The sequence below is a fragment of the Leptopilina heterotoma genome, unplaced genomic scaffold (genome assembly GCF_015476425.1).
Source record: "Leptopilina heterotoma isolate Lh14 unplaced genomic scaffold, ASM1547642v1 Lhet_88, whole genome shotgun sequence".
Taxonomy (NCBI): domain Eukaryota; kingdom Metazoa; phylum Arthropoda; class Insecta; order Hymenoptera; family Figitidae; genus Leptopilina; species Leptopilina heterotoma.
The window spans coordinates 2,167,181-2,185,710 of record NW_025111191.1 but is presented as its reverse complement, the minus strand read 5'-3'; the positions used below and the strand labels follow the sequence as shown (position 1 = coordinate 2,185,710).

At 26.7% G+C, this 18,530-nt stretch overlaps 1 protein-coding gene across 1 annotated transcript in view; it reads left to right on the top strand.

Annotated features, from left to right (window-relative positions):
- The first annotated feature begins 15,227 nt into the window (after positions 1 to 15,227).
- The window catches only part of LOC122511632 (neural cell adhesion molecule 2-like), a 198,401-nt gene continuing 195,098 nt past the window's right edge, over positions 15,228 to 18,530 (top strand). Inside the window, exon 1 of the mRNA XM_043627006.1 lies at positions 15,228 to 16,962. Within this exon, the coding sequence (XP_043482941.1) occupies positions 16,863 to 16,962 (100 nt within the window). The 5' untranslated portion in view covers positions 15,228 to 16,862. The remainder of the gene's footprint in view (positions 16,963 to 18,530) is intronic.

Sequence of the window (18,530 nt, the reverse complement as noted above, 5' to 3'; positions counted from 1 at the left end):
AAAAAATGAGAACATTTAAATTTAAAAATGAAATAAATCGCAGTATTAATAAAAATCAGTATGAATAAAAATCAATATGAATAAAAATCAATATTAATAAAAATCAATGTTAGTAAAAATTTAATATGAATAAATATCAATATTAATAAAAATCAATGTTAGTAAAAATTTAATATGAATAGAAATCAATATTAACAAAAACCAATGTTAGTAAAAATCAGTATTAATAAAAAAAAATATCAACTCAAATCTTAACAGACGTAAAATAGTTAATTAATGCCAAAAACATCTTTTTTTTCTCATTTGAATAACATTTTTTTCGAAATAAAATAAAACTTCCCAATTCAGTAAAATTTGTTCCAGTCGATAAACGATTAGAAATTTCCCATAAGACTAATATTTACGAGATCTCATATTTACCTTTCAATAAAAACTGTCATTCTCATCATAATTTCAAATTTCAACGAATGAAATCTTCAGAATACAACCTTCATTAATAGAGACATAAAAATTTCACCTTTCAACAAGCAAGTTTCCCATAATTTTTGTGTTTCGAAAAAGTTAAAACTTACAAAAATGATTGATTAAATATCAAATAAGATCAAAGGAGAAAAAAAAACTTTCTCTTTTCTAAAAATCAAAAGTTAAAAAATAACTGTTCACAAATGACAATTGTAGTTGAAATACATGTAATATATATACACTTGAAATCCCATTTATTTTCCGATGAGTGAAATCATCCATTTAACACGGGGAAAATGTGAATATAACACATCTTTCAACTCATAATCAGGGGGCGTTAAATTATTTTCACGCACGTGGCGGTAGGAAGTGTTAGAGGGGATTTTCCATTAGTAACGGATGTTGCTTTTCTATCCATACAGATATTATTGATCACTGGCAATAAATCTAAAAACGACGCATGTTTAACCCAAAAATTTCAAAATATCCTCCATTCGAAGGGCGAAATTATGAAAAAAAAAAAATTGTAGAGAAACACTTTTATAATGTTATTCCAAGATCATCAATTTTAATCCAAAGAGGAGAATTTTCCATTAAAAAGCACGAAATTGTAAAAAATCTTTAAATTTTACTCATCATCATCATCATTATTTTTTATTACTCGAAATATGCAAATATTTCGAATTTTAAATTTCTTTCAAAAACAATTTCTTCAAAAAATATTTTATTTACTCTTTTATTATGTATTCCGTACCTTCTTATTATTTATTATATACTAGCAACATATACCTCACTCGCTAACGCTCGTTCGGTTGTATTTAAACTTATTAGTTTTTACTTATTTTTTTTTTTTTATTTGAACTAAGTAAATATTTACTGGACATAAATATTTTAATTTATGGTATCTATTAAATAGTTATTTGAACCAAATACAAATTACTTAAGTCAATTAAATAGAATAATTTAATTTAATAAATATTGCTTTAAATCAATTATAAAAATTACTTGATTAAATAATGCATAGTTTTTAATTAAAATAAATATTTATTTGCATCAATAAAATAATTTTTTTGAAATAACTAAACTTAGAAGGTTAGATTTTGAATGTTAGCCTGATTCTCTGAATAATTAGTAAGAAAAGAGCGAAGATACGTCCATTCTTTTCTTACTAATAGGATTTTCTGTAGGTAATGATCAGGGTGTTTTTTTGAAATTTTTACTGCACTATTCTTACGCATGTCACCGTCACCAATATTGTTACAATATATATTGTAACAATATTGTTACAACAAAGTCTAGACTTTGGGTTTTTGCAAGTCTAGACAATATAGTTGTATAATAATATAAATTTTTCTTTCTAAACCAGAATTTGAACATTTACAAAATTAAAACCTTATAGTGGTTAGAAAATGTAAAAAATTATTAATATTTATAAAAATATAAATTATTTTATTTAAAATCATTGTGTAATAAGACAAAAATTATGAAGTGACATTTACAAAAAATGTCATTGTACATTATACGAAATGTTATTTTTACGTATTCTCTTACTAAACCTTTCATTTTCGTCCGCTATCCTGGATTCGCCATTTTGTATTTTTAAAAAGTGACTTTGGATTCATAATCAGTGGAATTTTACTGAAAATCAGTTGAAAAGTACTAAAATATCAGTCATTCTTCACTGATTATTATTTTATTGTGATTTATTTATTAATATTGTAAATTTCTGTCAAACAAATAATTTTACTAAAAGTCAGTTGAAAATTACACTTACAGTAGTGTTTCATTCGAGCAACACGATCCGAGAAACGAACAAAAAACGATTTTCTTTTTGTTTTGATAACCAAGCTGTCATGTTCGCTCGTCTTATTGAAGTAAATTTTCATAAATGTTTATTTACATTATTCGAAGATAATTAAATCTTAAAAAATTACTATAAAAAAATTCTAATAATATTAGTTTTTAAAAATATTATAATGTTATTTTTCGAAAATAATTGAATTTCTTAAAATAATTCTTATATCCTAATTTACCTTTAAAAATTTTTTTTTAATTTTTGGTAATTCAATTATTTTCAAAATTTGCAATTAAAATTCTTCAAAAAATTGTAACAAAATACTTGAAATAAATTAATTATTTTCAATTAAATTTTGCACAATTTCAACTATTCAAAAAGGTTTCTATTGTAGACATATTTGAAAAATTTAATTGTGTTAAAAAATTATTCAAAGAAATCTAAGTATACTTATTTTTAATTATCTATAACTTAATCTATTGAATTTAGAAAAATTACATCAAGAGGACAAAACTTTGTTCTTTCGTCTACTTTTGAATAATGTTTAGAAAACTAAATTTTTATTAATGTTTATTAAAAAATTATTTTATACCTAAAAATGTTAAATTTTTTTAATTTAGGCATGATTACAATCACAGGCACACAAAAAAAAAGTTGTCTGTTCATTGAACAAGACCTACATTAGAGTGGTCGTTAATTTGCGAAATTTTGAATTTCTTTCATTCCACCCCCTAATTCGCTTCCAAATGTGATAAAAATGAGCTACGCGAAAGAAGAGCTCATTTAATTAATATTAACCCGTGCCTGTAGAGGGTTAAAGTTTAAATGGGGTTTAACATAGGTTTAGTGCATTTATTCAGACTTTATATTCTAACTTTTGTTTTTATTGATTTTTTTGTTTACAACTCTGCATATTTACAGTTTAGGATGTGCTAAAACCGAATATGTAGCCAAAAATAAGTTTTGACAGGTGACAGCTGTCAAAAATGCTGTCAAACTTTTGACAAGGAGTATTTAAGTATTTTATTTAATTATTTTACATTCATTTAAATAAGTTTAAGTATTTTCTAGACAATTGAGATCAAACTAAGTGGCAACATGTCTTTTTGACAGTTGACAGCTGTCAAAAAATGTCAAACTTACAAAATTTTAGTTTTTTTTAGAAATTTTACCTTTCTTTTTTCAAATAAAATTATTCTTTAGACTACTGAGATCAAACCGAATAACGGAATATCATTTCAACAGATGACAGCTGTCAAATATGCTGCCAAACTTTTGAAAATGAGATTTTTTGAAGTATTATGCAATATTTTACTCAATTTTAATTTTTTTTAAACACTAAGATTTATTTAAATGGCAACATGTTATTTTGACAGATGACAGCTGTCAAAAATGCTAACAAAGTTTTAAAAACGAGATTTTTAAAAGATCCTTAGGTCAAATAGACAGTAATTATATTTTGCTATTTATTTACTTGGGAATATGTTGACAGTGGAAAATAAATGAAACGTAAGTTTAATATGATTTATAGTTTATTAGAAAACTTTACTAAAATAATAGAATTACATGGTATTGGGCTGCGCTATTTATGGTTAGTATTAATAGACCTAGCTATCAACAGTTGAGCCTTTTTTTTCTTTTAAAAATCTCGTTTTTAAAACTTTGTTAGCATTTTTGACAGCTGTCATCTGTCAAAATAACATGTTGCCATTTAAATAAATCTTAGTGTTTAAAAAAAATTAAAATTGAGTAAAATATTGCATAATACTTCAAAAAATCTCATTTTCAAAAGTTTGGCAGCATATTTGACAGCTGTCATCTGTTGAAATAATATTCCGCTATTCGGTTTGATCTCAGTAGTCTAAAGAATAATTTTATTTGAAAAAAGAAAGGTAAAATTTCTAAAAAAAACTAAAATTTTGTAAGTTTGACATTTTTTGACAGCTGTCAACTGTCAAAAAGACATGTTGCCACTTAGTTTGATCTCAATTGTCTAGAAAATACTTAAACTTATTTAAATGAATGTAAAATAATTAAATAAAATACTCAAATACTCCTTGTCAAAAGTTTGACAGCATTTTTGACAGCTGTCACCTGTCAAAACTTATTTTTGACTACATATTCGGTTTTAGCACATCCTAAACTGTAAGTATGCAGAGTTGTAAACAAAAAAATCAATAAAAACAAAAGTTAGAATATAAAGTCTGAATAAATGCACTAAACCTATGTTAAACCCCATTTAAACTTTAACCCTCTACAGGCACGGGTTAATATTAATTAAATGAGCTCTTCTTTCGCGTAGCTCATTTTTATCACATTTGGAAGCGAATTAGGGGGTGGAATGAAAGAAATTCAAAATTTCGCAAATTAACGACCAGTCTAACCTACATGTCTTATAGTATTTTGGCCCCCTGAATACGAATATGAAGTCAGAATTGCTCCAGCACCCTCTGTTTTTTTTAAATCGAAAAAACTACCCTTAAGTCTAAAATTCAAGAATTAAAGTAAAAAAAAATAAAAACACGGCTTTCTTCGGAGTAGAAGAATATATTTGTGCGTTTTCTTCTTTCAACAACTCAAATAATGTCAAAATTGCTCCACCACCCCTGTTTTTTTAAATAGGAGAAACTACCCTTAAATCTAAAATTCAAGAACTAAAGTCAAAGAATGAAATAACCACTTTTTTGCGAAGTAGAAGAATATATTTATGCGTTTTCTTCCTTCAACCACTCAGAAATATTGTCAAAATTGCTCCACCACCCCTGTTTTTTTAAATGGGAGAAACTACCCTTAAATCTAAAATTCAAGAACTAAAGTAAAAAAATATGAAATAACCGGTTTTCTTAGGAGTAGAAGAATATATTTATGTGTTTTCTTCCTTTAACCTCTCAGAAATAATGTCAAAATTGCTCCACCACCCCTGTTTCTTTTAAATGGGAGAAACTACCCTTAAATCTAAAATTCAAGAACTAAAGTCAAAGAATGAAATAACCAGTTTTTTTGCGAAGTCGAAAAATATATTTATGCGTTTTTTTCTTTCAACAATTTAGAAATAATGACGAAATTGCTCCATCACCCCCTGCCCTTAAATCTAAAATTCAAGAATTATAGTAAAAAATGATATAACAGGTTTTTTCCAAAGTAGAAGAATATATTTATGTACTTTTTAAAAAAGCATCAGCATTGCTTCATCACCCTCTTATTGATTTATATTGAAAAAACTACCCCTTTAAGTATGAACCCAGAGTATACTAACAACAATAAAAACAATTAGTTTTAGACAAAAGCATACGTTCCTTTATTTTTGTTCTCATAACTAAAAAGCAGAATCAGAGTTAATTTATCATTATTTGTTGTTGAAAGAAGAAAACGCATAAATATATTCTTCTACTCCGAAGAAAACCGGTTATTTCATTTTTTTTCACTTTAGTTCTTGAATTTTAGATTTAAGGGTACTTTCTTCGATTTAAAAAAAAGTAGGGGTGGTGGAGCAATTTTGACATTATTTGAGTTGTTGAAAGAAGAAAACGCATAAATATATTCTTCTACTCCGAAGAAAGCCGTGTTTTTATTTTTTTTTACTTTAATTCTTGAATTTTAGACTTAAGGGTAGTTTTTTCGATTTAAAAGAAAACAGAGGGTGATGGAGCAATTCTGACTTCATATTCGTATTCAGGGGGCCAAAATACTATAAGACATGTAGCTCTTGTTCAATGAACAGACAACTTTTTTTTTTAATAATAAAAATTAAAAATAATTATTTTTAATTTTTATTATTTAAATACACAATTAAAAATAATAATAATACTCCGCAAAAAAGCCCAACTAATAGAAAAATAAAAAAGTAGGTTAATTTTAAATTTAGATCCAACTATTACAATGTTATAGATTTATTAAGTAATATATAACAAGTAATATTATATATATTTCTCTAAATAAAGATGTCTATTGACTTTTTAAAATTGATTTTCTTAAAAATTTCTTTATTAAAAGTATTAATATTTAAATTTTATAGTAATTGCTGTTTTAAAAAATCAATCCGGGAATATTTATTTTTGGTCCGGGAATTTAAAAATAATAATTCACTAGACACCTTGAATTAATTTTTAACTTGATATAATAATTTTAATTCACTAAAATGAATTTAATTTTAGTTTTTAATAGAATTAATAAAAAAGAATTTAAATGTTTTTGGATATCGATTTTTTTCAAAAAATAGGTTATTACTGTATTATTTTTAGTTGTCAGTTATGGGAAAGTCGAGAAGCAGTCGAGAAGTTCGGTCGATGACAATTAGAAAATTAGACGATACGATTTGACAATTAACAAAAGAATAAACAAGATGATCGTTTGAAAACCAAAGACGATAACCAAATAATCGCTCGAAAAAATGAAATTCGCGGATCGAAGTGAAACACTAACTTACAGAAATATAAGTCATTTTTCACTGATTATCCATTTAAAAAATTATTGTTGATGTCTGCCAAACAAATACAGGGTTGCCACGGACCTGGAAAACCTGGGAAACCCGGAATTGTCATGGAATTTTTTTTCAGTCATGGAAAACCTGAAAAATCTGGAATTGTCAGGGAATTTTATAAAGCCTGATACTAAAAGCTCAATTTTTTGTATTTGAGTCGTAAAAATTTCAAGTTTTCAAGTTGACATACAACTTTTTGATTTTAAATTTAGTGCTTACAATTGAAATCAATATGGCATTTCTAAATTTTAGTTTCTTTTGGTCTCTATCTTCCTTTAACCCTTTAACGCCCGAATTATTTCCACCAATTTCATTTCAACCACACTTGGTATATAATGGTTTTTGGGGTCGCTGATTACGAATCTGAAGTCAAAATTGCAAAATTCAAAATGGCGGATCCAATATGGCGGATGAAAAAATAAAAAAAAATGGGATTCATATGAAACTTGTCACTCGGGGGTTTTTTGGGTCGCTGATTACGAATATGAAGACAAAATTGCAAAATTCAAAATGGCGGATCCAATATGGCGGACGAAAAAATTAAAAATTAACAGGACTTATCTGAAACTTGTCACTCGGGGGTTTTTGGGGTCGCTGATTACGAATATGAAGTCGAAATTTCAAAATTCAAAATGGCGGATCCAAAATGGCGGACTATCATTTGTTCTTTTTCATTCAAGTCATGCGCTCCAGGGTTGTCAATTGTTTTTATTGATTGCCCAGCTGATTTTCATTTGTTCTTTTTCGTTCGAGTCAAGCGTTCCAGGTTTCCTTTCACAAATGGATTAAATTTCTTACTTTTATTTAACATAATTCGCCCTATTAAATCCACCATTATAATTCTTAACATTCTAACTTCAGAAACCACAAAAATCCAGAGCATCAAAATTTAATGTCAATTCCATTAATTTGTTATTTTTTTTCATATTGTATCCGCCATTTTGAATTTTGCAATTTTAACTTCATATTCGTAATCAGCGACCCCAAGAACCCCCGAGTGACAAGTTTCATATAAATCCCATTAATTTTTATTTTTTTCGTCCGCCATATTGGATCCGCCATTTTGAATTTTGCAATTTTAACTTCATATTCGTAATCAGCGACCCCAAGAACCCCCGAGTGACAAGTTTCATATAAATCCCATTAATTTTTATTTTTTTCGTCCGCCATATTGGATCCGCCATTTTGAATTTTGCAATTTTAACTTCATATTCGTAATCAGCGACCCCAAAAACCCCCGAGTGACAAGTTTCATATAAATCCCATTATTTTTTATTTTTTCGTCCGCCATATTGGATCCGCCATTTTAAATTTTGCAATTTTAACTTCATATTCGTAATCAGCGACCCCAAGAACCCCCGAGTGACAAGTTTCATATAAATCCCATTATTTTTTATTTTTTCGTCCGCCATATTGGATCCGCCATTTTGAATTTTGCAATTTTGACTTCATATTCGTAATCAGCGACCCCAAAAACCCCCGAGTAACAAGTTTTAAACGAATCTGATTAATTTTTTAAAATTTTTTTGTCCGTCATAGGAGAAAATGTATCTTGACATTTTTTTTATTTATTATTATTTTATTTATTTATTATTATTTTTTTACTTTTGTTTTTTTTAATTATCTGCTGGAAGAGTTTTACTAGAGCTAAGAATTCAAAATTTTTAGTAATATGTATTAGTTTCAAAATTATGATGACTTTAATGCATTTTTGGTACAGCGTATGTACCACTGGGCGTTAAAGGGTTAAATAATTTTTAAATTAATACATTTTAGAAACCCCAAAATGTTATGAAACTGAAGCTACCAACTTTTATGCAATGAAAATTTTTTCTTTTGCTAATTGTTTTTTAATGTAAGAAGCCCTTTAAAAAATTGCAATCGAAAAAAATTGCTTCTGAAGCAAGGAAATAATAATTTAGTTAAAATTTCGGGATATTTGGAAAATCTACGAAAAAATAATTAAAAATCACTAATTTCCTTGCCTTCCTTAGATCCTCTTACAATTTTTTTAAATGACTTGTCACATTAAAATAAATAATTTGTAAAAGAAAAAATTGCTTATGAGGTGAGGAAATAATAATTTTGTTTAAATAATATATGGATTTTTCGAAAATCTGTGTAAAAAATCAAAATTAATAATTTCCCCGACTTCGATCTTTTAAAATTTTTTAAAAGGCTTCTAACATTAAAATAAATAATTAGCAAAGAAAAAATTGTCATTGAATAAACGTAGGTAACTTCAGTTTCATAAAATGTTATTAAAATGCTTTTTAAAATACTGGTTTAATAATTGTGAAAAATTCTAAACTTAACTAAATTTTTAAATTTAAAAAGATTTGCTCCTCATCTTTCTTCGGAGCGTATCTCAAATAACCTTACAAATTTTAACTTAATTTTTTGTTAATAATGAAATTAAAAATTAATAACTTATTTTGTTAACAATTTACTTAAAGGATTTTATACTTTTTGTCGTAATTAGCTAAAAACATACCAAAACAATTTTATTTCTGGTTTGGAATTTTTTAAGAAATGGTCTGGAAAACCTGGAAAAGTCATGGAATTTTAAAATCGATGTCTTGTGGCAACCCTGAAATAAATAAGTAAATACACAAGTAAATAAATAAGTTCCATTACAACACAGACAGCGCAGCATTAGCGAGTGAGGTATTTACGTATATTTAAAAAAATTTCAACAGACACTACGTGCATCAACGAACCTTAAAAAATTCAACAATTTATATTATCAATCGTTTATTAAATCTATACATATATGTGATTTGTGTATATGTAGGAGTTTATATCTGCATATGAGCAGTATACATGTGTATGTAATTTATGAACATGTGTGAGTATACATGTACATGTGATTAGTGTATATGTGTGAGTATACATGTGTGGGTGTTATGCGCGCATGCTTGATATTCATAGAACACTACTGCGCATGCCTGATATTCATAGAACACTACTGCGCATTCCTCACATTGATAGAACACTACTGCGCATGCCTGACATTCATAGAACAATAGTGCGCATGCCTGACATTGATAGAACACTACTGCGCATGCCTGATATTCATAGAACACTACTGCGCATGCCTGATATTTAAAGAACACTACTGCGCATGCGTAATATTGACAGAACACTACTGCGCATGCGTAATATTGACAGAACACTACTGCGCATGCCTAATATTGACAGAACACTACTGCGCATGTGTAATATTGACAGAACACTACTGCGCATGCGTAACATTGACAGAACACTACTGCGCATGCGTAACATTGACAGAACACTACTGCGCATGTGTGACATTGACAGAACACTACTGCGCATGCGTAACATTGACAGAACACTACTGCGCATGCGTAACATTGACAGAACACTACTGCGCATGCGTGACATTGTGAATATGTATACATTTGTGTTAATATTATTTTTAAAAGATATACATATATATACGGCTAGGGTCGGTCGGTCGGTCGGTCGGTCGGTCGGTCGGTCGTTCTTCAACTTAATATAATAAGAGACTAGTTGACTACTCACTCACTTTTTAAAATTAAAAAAAAAATTAAATTAAATTAAAATTAAATTAAAAAAATTAAATTTTTGAAGAAGTTACGAATGATTGCAGAAATTCAATTATTTTCAAAAGTAATAAAATTTTAATCACAGAATTCAATTATGTACAAAAATTACAAACAATCTCGACAACATCCCAATTATTATCTATATAAATAAAAAAATTCTTCAAAATTCAAATATTTTCAAAAATTTTGACAAAATTCTTGTCAAAATTTTAATTATTTTAAAAAATTTTCCTCATTTTCCAATGATTTTCAATATCTACTATTGTAATAAAATTACCCAAAAGAATTCAATTATTTAAAAACAATTTTTTAAAAATTTTACGCAAACAATAAATTATGTCCATAAATAAGAAAAATTTCCCAGGATGACAAATTTTTTTATAAGTTTCTTCTCAATAATTCAATAATTTCCAAAAATAATAAAACTCATCGCAAAATTTCAATTATTTTTAATACATTTTTAATTGAATTCCTTGAAAATAAAACTATTCTAAAAAATTTGATTAATATTCGTGAAAAGAATTCAATTATTCAATTCAATTCTTCTCATAAAATTCAGTTATATTCAAAATTTAAAAAAAATTCTTGTCAAAATCCCAATTATCTTTATAAATAACAAAATTCTTCCTGAAAGTTCAATTATTTTCAAAAATTTCAAAAACATTCTTGTCCGAATTTCAATTATTTTTTAATTATTTATTATTTATTATTATTTTTAATTATTTATTATTATTTCAATTATTTCAATTATTATTATTATTTTTATTTCATAAATAATAAAAATTTCACAGGAATTAAATTACTTACAAATTTTGTATAAATTTCTTCATAATAATTCAATTTTTTTCATGAAAAATAAATGTAATTATCTAGAAAATAATAATTGAATTGAAATGAAGAAAATAATTTTTATGAATAATTTACAGTAACAATATTTTTATAATGTAAAATAATTATTTTATCACTCGGTTATCTTTAATTATTATAAAACATGAAGATATCGATTACTCCGAGTCTTCGACTCGGAGTAATCGTTGTCTTTATGTTTTATAACAATATTTTTAAAATTTATTAATTTCCAAAAGGTTGGAATTCGAAATTTTTGAATATCTTAATTCCTGTGGAAAAATAAAAATAATTAAATATTTATTTTTAAATTTTACTGAGAAATTATAGAAAAAATGACTAAAATTTGACTAAATTAGTCAAATTTACCAATTTGACTAAGAAATTAGTTGAAATGACTATTTATTAGTCAAATTCGTTAATTTTCGTAAGAAATTTGTCAAATTAATAAATTTTACTAAGAAATTATATTAAAAATGACTATTTATTATTCAAATTCGTAAATTTTACTAAATACCATTTATTAGTCAAGTTTACAAATAAATTAGTAAAAATTACTATTTTTAGTCAAATTCGTTAATTTTCTTAAGAAATTTGTATAGAAATTCGTAAATTTATAAATCAAATTTGTAAATTTTACTACTTACTATTTATTAGTCAAATTCGTTAATTTTCCTAAGAAATTTGCCAAATTAGTAAATTTTACTAAGAAATTATAGAAAAAATGACTAAAATTTGACTAAATTAGTCAAATTGGTAAATTTGACTAAATTAGTCAAACTGGTAAATTTGACTAAGAAATTAGTTGAAATGACTATTTATTAGTCAAATTCGTTAATTTTCGTAAGAAATTTGTCAAATTAATAAATTTTACTAAGAAATTATATTAAAAATGACTATTTATTATTCAAATTCGTAAATTTTACTAAATACCATTTATTAGTCAAGTTTACAAATAAATTAGTAAAAATTACTATTTTTAGTCAAATTCGTTAAATTTCTTAAGAAATTTGTCAAATTAGTATTAAAAATGTTACTAAGAAATTATATTAAAAATGACCATTTATTATTCAAATTCGTAAATTTTACTAAACACTAATTATTAGTCTAAAAATTTTAGTTACTAAAAATTTCTATTTATTAGTCACATTTGTAAATTTTAAGAAAAAATTAGTATAGAAATTCGTAAATTTATTATTCAAATTTATAAATTTTACTAATTACTATTTATTAGTCAAATTCGTTAATTTTATGATGAAATTAGTATAGAAATTGCTGTTTATTAGTCAAATTCATTTATTTTCCTAAGAAATTAGTCAAATTAGTAAATCTTACTCAAAAATTATATTAAAAATGACTATTTATTAGTCAAATTCGTAAATTTTAATAAGAAATTAGTATAGAAATTGCTATTTATCAGTCAAATTCGTTAATTTTCCTAAGAAATTATTCAAATTAGTCAATTTTACTCAGAAATTAGTAAAAAAATGACTATTTATTATTCAAATTCGTAAATTTTACTAAATACTATTTATTAGTCAAATTTACTAATAAATTAGTAAAAATTACTACTTATTAGTCAAATTCGTAAATTTTATGATGAAATTAGTATAGAAATTGCTGTTTATTAGTCAAATTCGTTTATTTTCCTAAGAAATTAGTTAAATTAGTAAATCTTACTCAAAAATTATATTAAAAATGACTATTTATTAGTCAAATTCGTAAATTTTAATAATAAATTAGTAAAAAATACTATTTAATTGTCAAATTCGTAAATTTTAATAAGAAATTAGTAAAAATGACTATATTATTAGTCAAATTAGTAAATCTTACTAAATACTATTTATAAGTCAAATTTACTAATAAATTAGTAAAAATTACTATTTATTGATCAAATTTTTTAATTACAACGCAAAAAGTCAGTCTCTTTAATAGTAAACATTTTTACTAATTAAAATGTATAGATTAACAGATTAACTACTGAAACAAATTTCACAATTTTTTTTTAATAATTTACATTTTTAACTAAATACATGAATTATTTTGAACATTAATTTGAATTCACATTTACTGCGTTGAGTGCTTAAGTGAAAAATAATCAACTCACAGGGAATAATAATGATTTCTCTCAACCATAAATAAACCCGATACATCAACATTACATGATTTCTATCTACATCCCTCAAAATCTCAAAATCCATACGAGCACATTTGAGGCATCTAGAGCGAATAGTGCTTCCGGATCGTCCTGATTTAGATATGGCGATCGGATTCGATGTTCTCAATGTATATATATGCATCTCCTGCTTGCATCCTGCCTGCAACGCGGCGATTATGGCGAGTCATTAGCTGTCCCTCTAAATCATAGCGATCTGCAGTATAAGAGAGAGAGAGAGAGAGAGAGAGAGCAAAAGCCTGATGTCGACTTGCTATATAACGAATAAAGTCGAGTGCTCCCGAGGAGCACCGAGTTGGCTCGTGCGGCAGTCTCTCGTGGTTTTCAATGGTTCAGACTGGTTCAGTACCGAGCCGCCACGGGTTACGACTCGACGTGGTTCCATCCCTAAATGGGGGAAATTTCGTTTCGATCTCTTCTTTATGCTCTCTTCACGCAGGGATCCCATCTATTTTCTATGAATGAAAACTGTGCTCAGTGACTCCTATTATTTCTCATCCCCTTTGTGCTATTCTCATCCCCCACCCCAATTTTAAATCATCCCCATTTATTATAACACAACTCGAAACTATTCGCATCAAAAGTTTTCCTGTAAAATTTGTGATCAAAAAAAATTTTTTTCTATTCTAGAGGAGAAAAAAATTATTTTATTTTCTATCTCGAGGATAATAACACAATTAGAAAAAAAAGTGATTAGTGTTCAGTAAAAAATTATTCTCTAATTTAAAAATATAAAAATATAGTTGGAAAGTAACTAAAATTGAAAAATTTACGTCTATTACGAATCGAAATCATTTTAAAATCGAAAACTCAAATTGAAACTTAAAATTAAAATTGAAACTTAACAATTAACAATTAAAATTGGAAATTAACAATTAAAATTGAAAATTAAAATTCGATGTCGAAAGTTAAAATTAAAATCGAAAGTTAATAAAAATTATTAAAAACTGAAATTGAAAATTAATTGCATAATTAAGAAATTAAATTCAAAAAGACAATAAATTGAAAAGGGAGTTAGTTGAAGGGGGATGAAAGTCTACTGGATTAGAATTAAAAGTTCATTGGAATCAAAAGTTTGGAACTTGAAAATCAAATGGATAATTGACTGCAAAATCGGTTAATTTGGATATACAAACTGAACTCCAGTTTATGTTGCGCGACACACAACTAAATGACAAGGTCTCGGCGCACAACTTAATTGTCCGATGCCTTCAAATCATTCATCACCTCCGGATCTTTCAATATTTAATTTACAATCCAACGGCGAGTGAAATCTACGAATCTTCAAAAATCTTCGACTCTTTTTTATTGCAAAAACAAAAAATATCTCCATATTAAATTTTTCATATTCAGAACATTTTTTTTATAGGAAATAAAAAATGTTAAATAGTGAATAAAAGTGTTTAGTAAAAATACTAACGAGTAAATAAAAAAATGTTGGTAAAAATACTAACGAGTAAATAAAAGTGTTTACTAAAAATACTAAAGAGGAAATAAAAGTATTTACTATCGAGGAAAAATAGTAAAAATACTTAAAAGTGAAGAAAAGTATTTACTATCGAGGAAAAATAGTAAAAATACCCAAAAGTGAAGAAAATTATTTACTATCGAGGAAAAATAGTAAAAATACCCAAAAGTGAAGAAAATTATTTACTATCGAGGAAAAATAGTAAAAATACCTAAAAGTGAAGAAAAGTATTTACTATTTACGAAGAATAGTAAAAATAGTAAAAATACCTAAAAGTGTACCGTCAAGGAAAAAGTGTAAAATAAAAAGTGTTTTTTGAAGAAAAAAGTGAACGAAGAAATACTAGAATTGAAAAAAACTATTATTTTTACTATTTACTATTTACTAAAAATAAAAATACTAAAAAGTAATAATAAAAATACTAAAAAGTAAATAATAAAAATACTAAAAAGTGAAAAGTATTTACTAAAAAGTAAATAGTCAAGAAAAAAAGTGTTTTTTTTTAAATTAGTTAAAGAAGAAAGGATATTCAAAAATTGGAGTAAAAAAAGTACGCTGAAATATTTACGAATAAAGAAAAAGAAAAACTATACACACGGATGAAATGATAGAAAATGATAAGAGTTGGTGATCGCACGATAAAATGACAAAAATACCGGTTCAAATGGTAAAATCCCGAATAAAATGATTGTACGCGATAATAAAACACAGAACGAAAGTGATTACATGATAAAATAAAGAAAATGATTACATACCGATAAAATAGAAATGACACCGATCAAGTCAAATGGATGAAAAGAAAAGATAATGGAGAGAACTAAATCACGATAATGCGACAAAGAAATACAAATTGACGAATAGAAAAAGTAGGAAAAAAAATACGAAATAGAAAACGAACTAGAAAATTGTAAGACTTCTTCGAAGAAAAAAAAGTTAGAATCGATCGAAGACGGAACTGAAGAGAAATTAAGGATTCGATCGAAGACGAAATTTCGAGGAAACAGTGAAGATTCGATCGAAGACAAAAGTGAAGGAGGGAATTTAATTTCGATCGAAGGTAAAACGGAAGGGAAATTGAAGATTCGATCGACGACGAAACACTGCGAAGAAGAACTTCGATTGAAGACAAAAGTGAAGGAGGAATTTTAATTTCGTTCGAAGGTAAAACGGAAGAGAAATTAAAAATTCGATCGACGACGAAACACTGCGAAGAAGAAGAAACTTCGATCCAAGACAAAAGTGAAGGAGGAATTTTAATTTCGTTCGCGGATGAAACGCGGGAGAAATTGAAGATTCGATCGAGGACGAAACTGCGAAGAAGAACTGAAGCTTCGATCGAAGACAAAAGTGACGAGGAATTTAAATTTTGTTCGCGGATAAAACGGAAGAGAAATTGAAGATTCGATCGAAGGGGAAACGGAAGAGAAATTATAGCATCGATCGAGGACGAAACTGAGTTTCGATCGAAGACGAAACTGAAAATTCGTTCGAAGACGAAAACGGAAGAAAAATTGAAACTTCGTTCAAAGATAAAACGAAAGAAGTTCTATGAAGAAAAACTAAAGATTCGATCGAAGGCAAAACTTAAATTTTGACTCGTTTCCAGCGAAAAAACAAGAATGATTTCAAAAAAACGACTCGGAATGAAAAAAGAGAGAAGACAAACTTTGCAAAATGTTAACCGTGATTATTGTTCGTCGAGAATAAAAGATTGACGCGCCACTTTAAGCATCGATCGGCTTATTTCATTGGAAAAGGGAATATAAAACGCAAAAGGAAAAAGAGAGGGAGAAAGAGAGGAGGAGGAGGAAGAGAGGATATATCAAGTGGTAATACTGTGAAGCTGGTGTCGAATTTCCCGCATGCATTCACTTTTAGAGAGAGCATGAAAAGTGCGATGCTGCAGTAATTAGTGCAGGATTACAAAGAGACCATGAGCGGTCCAAGTTAAAGGGTTGAAGGGTGTGTGCCTTTGGCGAAGAACAAACGTGTTGTGTCAATGTGTCTGTGTTGATAAAAAAAAAAAAAAAGAAAAAGAAAAAAAAATGTGCTGGTGCCAGTGGAGTGTTGCGACAATGGTGTCGGTACTGCTGAAGGTTGCTGCAGTGTACTCACAGGTTGAGATATCTGATCTGGATAAGCCAAGTGAGTTATGCTCTGGTTTCTCTCTCTCTATCTATATAGTTTAGTTTTGAAACTTCAAGACTCCTGCCTGCTTCACTTCCTAAGACGTGTGTACTTTACTTTGCTGCTGTATATGACACGACGTAAACCCCCCCCCCAAACCCCTTCCACCCCTATTCTCTCTACGTTTATATTGTATTCTCCTCGCCAAGCCATTATCCTTTACCTTCATCGTTGCTCTTCCTTCGCGCCTCCACTAAGTTCCGTATATTCTTCGATATATATATATAAACACTGTCGCGAATTTAATTTCTAGCTGGGTTTTTCTTTTTTCTCTCTCTCTCTCTCAATCACTAGAAAAATGCCTCTCTCGACTTTTTTGCATTTTTATGAGAAAACAAAATTGTTCAGTCTAGAGTGTGTTGAGAAAAAAAAGAATGAAAGAAAATTTGTATATATAATATTCTGAATGGGCAATTTTTTTTCTGAAAGTGCCACTTTTGTAGTTCGATTTCTCAATTTTAAGAATACGGTATAATTTCGAGAAAATGTAAATAAATATTTATGTCTTATTAAAAAAAATGTATTTTTCATCTCGGAAGAATATTTATTTTTTATTTAAAAAAATATTTTTTTTTGGCAAATTAATTTTACGAGGTCTTTCAACGGATTTAAACAGGTGTTGGATTATTTTTTTCGAAAAAAAACTTTATTTTATAACAATAAAGAAACTTTATTTTATAAAAATAAATAAACTTTATTTTATAAAAAAAATAATCTTTATTTTATAAAAATAAATAAACTTTATTTTATAAAAATAAATAAACTTTATTTTATAAAAAAAATAATCTTTATTTTATAAAAATAAATAAACTTTATTTTATAAAAAAAAAATTAACTTTATTTTATAAAAAAATAGACTTTTTTTTTATTTGAAAAAAGAAATATATTTATTTAGAAAAGAGGTAGATTTTTTGTTTGAAATTATACCCTTTTAAGAGTTCTGTAACGGAAAACTTGGACGGTTTCACTTACGTCCGTTCACAAAATCATAACCCCTCAACTCCAAAGTTTAACCATTTTGACCTACAACCAGAGAAAAATTTTATTTAAATCAAATATAATTTATTTCAACTTTCAACAAATAAAGATATCTATAATTATTTGTCACAGAGACTACTAAATAATTTATTTACTTTAAATAGAAATTTTCTTTGACGCAAAAAAAAAAATTTATTTGTCCAAAAAAAAATTGCATTTAAACCAAAAAAATTTTTACTTGAACCAAAAAAAAAAATTTTGGTTCAAATTTTTGGTTTAAATAAAATTCTATTTGAAATAAATAAAATGTTTAGTAGGCTCTGAGTCAAATATATTTTTTTCTGGGTGTAGAGAATTAACAGTTAGTATACACACATTTAATTTTACGAGTAGATTCAATATACAAAAAATAATAGCTAAACTCATTGGAATTAATTTAATTAGGGGTTTCCCGAAGAAAATTAAAAAAAAATTTTAAATAAGTTAATTTTTAGAAATATTGCACAAGATTTTTTTTTAAATTTCTGAAATAATTGCATTTTAAAAAA